The sequence below is a fragment of the Anopheles gambiae genome, chromosome X (genome assembly GCF_943734735.2).
Source record: "Anopheles gambiae chromosome X, idAnoGambNW_F1_1, whole genome shotgun sequence".
NCBI lineage: Eukaryota > Metazoa > Arthropoda > Insecta > Diptera > Culicidae > Anopheles > Anopheles gambiae.
The window spans coordinates 308499-315781 of NC_064600.1; the positions used below are offsets into that span (position 1 = coordinate 308499).

At 50.0% G+C, this 7283-nt stretch overlaps 1 protein-coding gene across 1 annotated transcript in view; it reads left to right on the plus strand.

Annotated features, from left to right (window-relative positions):
- LOC3289597 (chaoptin) overlaps positions 1 to 7283 on the plus strand; it is a 31278-nt gene that overhangs the window by 21888 nt on the left and 2107 nt on the right. The window contains exons 2-9 of the mRNA XM_061654893.1: positions 2988 to 3221; positions 3282 to 4189; positions 4267 to 5068; positions 5142 to 5216; positions 5288 to 5947; positions 6087 to 6445; positions 6521 to 6635; positions 6704 to 7263. Coding sequence (XP_061510877.1) covers positions 2988 to 3221; positions 3282 to 4189; positions 4267 to 5068; positions 5142 to 5216; positions 5288 to 5947; positions 6087 to 6445; positions 6521 to 6635; positions 6704 to 7263 — 3713 coding nt within the window. The remainder of the gene's footprint in view (positions 1 to 2987; positions 3222 to 3281; positions 4190 to 4266; positions 5069 to 5141; positions 5217 to 5287; positions 5948 to 6086; positions 6446 to 6520; positions 6636 to 6703; positions 7264 to 7283) is intronic.

Consider the following 7283-nt stretch of genomic DNA (forward strand, 5'->3'; position numbering starts at 1 on the left):
TTCTTTAAGAGGCGCACTCTGACCGTGCTATCAGTGGAAGTAATTGAGTGAAATAATTTAATTGGATGAATAGGAGAGACAATCCTACAATGTTTCGTTTTATTGCTCGTGCGAATTGTTAAAAAGTAGTTTGATCGAGATTGTTGACTATTCTGCTTTTTGAGATAAATGTTTTTTACAGTTAAGCTGACAATATTCTTCTTGTTTGAGGAAGTAGGTTGGTGCAGTAAGTCAATGATCTAGCACTTTAGATTAAGAGGATAGCTGAGAAATGCTTCAGTTGTATCAGGAGTTTGTAGTCCCCAAGGTAACCCTGGACTGTAGGTCTCTAGGATATATCAAATACAGTTCAAGCAGTGGCCGTTCAAAAAATGTCATCGTTCAATTGAGCAGTCTCCGGAACTACAAACGTTTGAGCATTGCGTAGTAAGTAATAGAGGAAATTTCTTACACCTTGTTGTAATATCCAACGACGACTTTAATCGCCAAAGCTGAACCAGGCTGCAGATCCTTCGATAGATACAGCGCAGGAAGCAGAACTGATACAATAACGAGAATGACTATCTGAAGCTATACAATTATCTTTATACAAAATGCCATACTATTTGTTGTCTAGCCGTTGCTTCGTATAACACCTTCCAGGGCACAGGATTTTCCACCACTTTGCCTCAGACCTCGTGATGCGAACTATTTCGACAGCATGTTTGTTATTCTCACCTTGTACTGCTTCTCGTTTATGGTAATCTCTAACAGCCGGAACTTCCCAGGAAAGAGGTTCCGCTCTATGGTTCATTTCAATTTATGGAGTCGTCGACCGAACTGTTACCATTTTTATAAACTGTATACCACTATATATTTGAGTGCTTCTAAGGTGAGGATTGTGCATATCACCTCACAGAATGCTCAGGTTGAATAATCTGCCTCGAATCGTTTGCATTTTGAACTCTTGTTCGCATGTCACTCCACAACTTTGATAGATTGTGAAATTGTTGCAATATTTCGAATATATGATGCGATGTGACGAATCTGCTGGATACGAACACATTTTTTCTTTCGGTGGGGTTAATCCGATAGGTCCGATTTACAAGAGGATCCCTTACAAGACAGAGCGGTTAAAATAAAATAAAGTTTTGCTAACTGGTAAATTAATTGATAGCAATACTAGCCTGGTCATCACATTACGTTATATCCCTTCTTTTTTGTTTATAAAATAAACGACTCATCACAATTCGATCCAACTCTATGCAGGATAACGTCTTACGTCATGGCAACGTTTATTGGTTACGTAATAGCCTTCAAGCGATAAAACCGAATACAGCTAACGCTCATCCTAGGACGATACGGACGACCACACCTAGATCAAAATGTAAAATGCGGCGAGACTATCCTAAGGGGGAAACGAGGTATGGGTGAAGCAGAGCGGTAATAAATGGTTTTGTAAGTGTGTCCCTTTAGCGATATACGAATCATCCTGCGGGGCCGCCGATAGCTACGAAGGGTAAGCGCACCAATAAACAACGCAGTGAGCGCGTGTGACGACTATCGGGAGCAAACAACTCTACATCAGGCGTACAGGCTACCGGCCACACCTATGTGAAGGCGAATATTCTGACGCCACCCTGTAGCTCGTGAATGCAACAGCTCCATATCACTACAGCAGTAATACCACTACCATGCTTAAGCGTTGTTAGTGTTAGGTTCAGCGCTACTACTGCATTGCCATTATTTCCAACCGTCCCAAGTATTTTAGTGTGTATTTTCTCTCTTTTGGGATATTTTTTTAAATAGTTTGCTTGCTCACCAGGTTTAAGGCCACAAAACAACAAACAAAAAGGGGAAAATTTATGGCGCTACCTGCCCACGAGTGGTCAGCCAGCGTGCTGCCCGTATCATCACTATCACACGTTATTGATAGTCTTGGGCTTGGTTCCAGTAAAGTGATTGTTTTTGACGCGCAACGGCAGCACGGCAGAAAAGAAGGAGTGGACACCACTTGGGCGGCTTGGGTGGTGCAAGCGCAAAAGGCTGACGTGCGAAGGGCTAGTTTGCTCCAGCGTACGAAGCACCGAGTAGAATTCGTTAGGTTTTATGTTACTTTTTTGAGTTGTAATTTAATCACACTAATAATCATCTACAAACGCTCATTCGATGCTTCTTGCTGTCTTTCGTAAGCGTTGTTCTTCTTCTTTTTGACGTAACGATTTACGCGGTTATGCCTGCCTCATACAGACTTTCGAGACTTATAATGAATCACGCAGCCGGATAGTCAATCGTTCCTACGGGGAGGGGGGGGGGGGGGGAGAAGATGGGTGCATTCTAGGCTTAAACCAACGACAACCATGTTTTTAATAAAGCGCAATTTTCAAAAATTTAATCTCCGGAGCCGGATACAGGCCATCATCGATGCTGATGGTGCTTAATTTGAATGATTCGTGTATATAATATGTTAAAATATCCCTCACGGTTGACACGACAGGGTGGGCAAATCCTGTGTCTGTCGCATAGCAGGGCGTTAGAATTTAAATATGTATTATAATTAAAGCATGTGTCAACATAAATTAGAACCGAAAAATACACCAAAGAGGATTTACTTCCTTCGAACATGGTTTTATTTTTGATTACCTCTGGAGATGACACTTTCCTGATGTCGTGAAATGTGAGCTTTTTGCCTAGCAGAACACCAAGATCTCGTATGCAGGATGTGCGCGTTAGCGTGATGTGCTAGTGATATTCACCGTGATTATTACAAAGGCATATCGGTATTCAGGTTTTTTTTTTTAAATACCTTCTCCCTGGAATTACTACATGCATGTGAATATATATTGGGCCGCCCTGTAACCGAGCTTAATTAACTGTTTTAAGTTTAAATGTGACATAGCTTGATTGGAGCTGTTAACAGTTTGTGAACCTGGTCAAGATTGTTATCTAAATGCTTCTTCTATTCAAAGGTTATTGCTAACCCGCAAGCTTCCGGCTTCTCTTTGCAGGGTGACGCTGGACTCGAGTACATGTTCAAGTTCGGGTACACGCTCGTGCTCGTCACGGTAGCGATAATGATTTGGGCCTCGCTAGCCCGAGCCCGCGAGATAGATACGCAGAACCATCCACCGTGCGCGTTCAATCCATTGTGCACCTGCTCCAAGAGTGCGCCAGATCTGGGCATCGTCAACTGCCGTGAGGTGCTGTTCCCGGCGGTGCCGAAAGTCATCAACAGCTCCAAGGTAGTGTGATGCGTCATTTTTACCGACTCATATGCTAACATGATGCTACCTTTGTTGCAGCTTTTCATGCTCACCATGGACGGGACGGGTTTGCGCGAGCTGGAACCATACTTCCTACAGTCCACCGGGCTGTACCGGCTCGAGATCACCAACAATCCGCTCACGGAGCTGCCGGACGAGGCACTGTACGGGCTAGAGCGTTCGCTCTGGGAGCTTGTGCTGGAGCACAACCAGCTAGTAGACATACCGTCGCGCACGATACGCGATCTGCGCAAGCTGCGGCTGCTTAGCTTGCGCGGCAACGACATCACCACGGTTGCGCCGGACGCATTCCGCGGCATCGAGAGCACGCTGCAGTCACTGGTCCTGGCCGACAACTCTATCACGCAGCTCGCCCCGAGCACACTGGCCGGCCTGCCTAACCTGGAGACGCTCGATCTGTCCGGCAACGGGCTGATGCAGCTCGATGCGAACGTATTTCGCGATGGGTTGGGCAAGCTGTCGAAGCTACTGTTGGCGGATAATCTGCTGCAGCACGTGCCGTACGATGCGGTGAGCGTGCTGAGCCGACTGCGCACGCTCGATTTGTCGCGTAACAGGCTGCAGGATCTGACGCCTGACGAGGACGAACAGCAGGGCATGCCGGGGATGCCCGGTGGCAACTACCGGCTAACGCTCGATTCGCTCAACCTCAGCTACAACGAGCTGGAAACGCTGCCGGCCGCCTCGTTCACGCTGATCGACACGGCCAACATGACGCTGCTGGATGGCAATCCGCTCACCCTGATCGAGGACAACGCGTTCCGTTCGGCCAAGATACGCGAGCTGTACGTGCGACACTGCGACCTGGACCACCTGGAGCCTGAAGCGTTCTCCGGGCTGGAGAACTATCTGCAGGTGCTAGATCTGTCCGGCAACAATCTGACCGAGGTGGCGGACAACCAGTTCCGTGGGTTTGAAAATTTGCGGTACGGTATATTGGTGGCAGAGCCATTCTTGAAACACGCGCGTGATATCATCCTCTTGTTTTCTGTTTCGTTTACAGCTACCTAAACGTGAAGGACAATCTGCTGCGCCATTCGGATCAACGCAATGCATCTCCCTTTGCCCGGTTGAACCTGAACCGGCTGGAGGCAGTGGGTCAACGCAATCAGCCGATCGCGCTAGCCGAGCTGGGAAACATGCGCAACCTGCGATCGCTAACCACCTCCTACCTCCCGTCCGCCAGCCTCGGTCCGGACGATTTCGCTAACTTCAGCCCGGAGCTGGAGGAGCTGCGGCTGAACAGGGCCTCGCTGAAAGTGATCAAGGCGCACGCCTTCACGCACGTGCGCGGTCTCAAGCGGCTGGATCTGAGCGAAAATCGCATCGACTCTATCGAGCCGGACGCGTTCAGTGACGTGGGTCACTCGCTCGTGTCGCTCCGGGCGTCCCACGGGCTCGGCTCGCAGCTGGTCGTGTTTCCGATCGAAGCTTTCCGCAAGCTGACCGCATTGGAGGCGCTAGATCTGAGCAACAACCGGTTGAAGGCGATCGGCGACACCAGCTTCCATCTGCTGCGCAATCTGGTCAGCCTGGAGCTGCACGACAACCAGATCGATGCGCTCGCCAAGGGCACGTTCCAGTCCGACATCCACACGAAGCTGATGATGATCTCGCTGGGCTACAACAACATCAAGCAGCTGATCACACACACGTTCGTCGATCTGGAGGAGCTGGAGGCGCTGCTGCTGGGGGACAATCGGATCGAAACGATCGAAAAGCGCACCTTTATGAACCTGAGTAACCTCAAGCTGATCAACCTACGCGGCAATCGGCTCAGCAAAATCGCAGACGAAGCGTTCCAGGTTGGGAGATATGCTTTTCGCAAGGGTTTGTACGGTTTGGTCTAATCTGTTCTTTTGTGTTACGTTTTTACAGAATCTGCCGGAGTTGGAGAAGTTGGATCTGGCATACAACTCCCTGACTGCATTCGATTTCATGTGTCTTGATCAGGCAAGCTTCAGGAAGATGCTTTGTTGAAGGCATTGAAGATTGCAATATAATGTTGTGTTTTTCTGTTGTAGGTTGGTTCACTGACTTTGCTCGAGGTGGATGTTAGCAACAACAAGATCAAAACGCTTGGCACGGTAGAAAACGCCACCGACAATGGCGGGCACCGGGAGCAGCAGCAGCTGCAGCCGCAGCAACCACAGCAACCCACCATACACTCCAACATACGGGCACTGGACTTTTCCAACAACAACATTTCCCGCATCATCCCCGGCTACTTCCGCCCGACGGAGCTGTCGCTGATGAAGCTCGTGTTACGCCAGAACCAGCTGACCACCGTTGCGCGCGAGCTGTTCGGCAATATGCCACATCTGAGCTGGCTCGATCTGTCGGACAATGAGATTGTGGAGCTGGAGTACGACGCACTACGCAGCACCCGCAAGCTGCAGGTGCTGAAGCTCTCCCACAACCTGCTCACTGAGGTGCCAGCCGAGCTGTTCCGCAACGTGCACAACCTGCGTGTGCTAGAGCTGGCCCACAACAGCCTAAAGTATTTGCCCGACAGTCTGCTGCTGAGCGAGGGTCTGGAGCGGCTGGACGTGTCGCACAACCAGCTTACCAAGATACCCGTTACCGCGCTGTCGAACATGGCGGCACTGTCGCTGTGCGAGCTCGACCTAAGCCACAACCACATCGGAGCGATCCACAGTATCGATTTGAGCAACAAATTCCGCGTGAGTATCGTTCGAATGCCTGATATCTGTTCTCTCGACATAGACGTTAGGTTCGTGGCTTAGCAGCATGGTCTTGCAGAAATTAAAATTTCATTTAGCCTAAGAACCCAATGAACTTACACATTTTTGCTCTCCGCAGTCGTTGTCTTGGCTGGATCTTTCTCACAATCGGCTCGTAAGGCTGGAAGATGCGGCCTTCGCTACCCTGCCTCGACTCTCCGTACTGAATCTTTCCCACAACGACGAGTTGGAAGTGATGGGCAAAGCATTCGTTGGGCTGGAAAACAGCCTGATTGAGCTGCAACTGGCGAACGTTTCGCTCAGCTCGGTGCCGGAGCTGTCCAATCCCTCGCTGCGCACGCTCAAGATCTCCCACAATGATCTGCCGACGATTCCGCCGGAGCTGGCCGCTAACATGACGTCCCTCCGGGAGCTGGACCTGTCGGAAAACGATCTTACTAGTGTGCCATTGATCACGCACTCACTGCCGAATCTTAAGTATGCCGCCACAAACATTCGTTTTCGTATCAAAATCGTTTCAATACGTTAACTTATGCTAATCTCTCTTTCCAGGCGCCTGTCCCTTTCGGGAAATCCTATCACGACACTGTCCAACACGAGCCTGCTTGGAGCGGCGGACACACTGGAACAGCTGGACATTGCCAATCTTAACCTGCATTCTATAGAGGTAACATCCAGGGATGTGTAGATGGGCGTTCTTCTGGATTCTAACAAAACATTTCGCACGCTTCACAGACAGGAGTCCTGAACAAGCTGCACTATCTACGCTCGCTCACAATATCAACCTTTCCGGCCCTTCCCAATTTTAACATTCCCCGCATACTGGAGAATGCCAACAATTTGCGCGACCTCTGGATAGAGGCCCCCAAACCACCCTCGGCCACTAGCGCTATGGGTGGCCCGGTCGGCTCCACGTCGAAAGCCTCAAAACCCATCGCCGTGGCTGCAACAGATTTACGCCGTGAGATGGACGGTGTACTACCGCGCAAGCTGCAGAGCATTACCTTTGGTGGCGTTGGCTTCAGCAGGCTCTCCGACACAGTGCTCAAGGGTGTTCGTTCTGCTACGTTACACTTCCGGCTGCACAATACCTCCCTGGTAGCGCTGCCGGGCAATCTGTTCCGCCACATGGGCAAACCGGTGCGCAACATAACGGTCACGATCGATGAGGACAACGATCTGCTGCAGAGCGTGCCCAACCCGAACACGGCCCACTATCTGGCCCTGCCGGAGCACGTCTTTCTGACCGAGCTGCAGATCAGTGGCAGCGTGCTGAATTGCGACTGCGAAATAGGGTAAGCGGTAACTTACACAG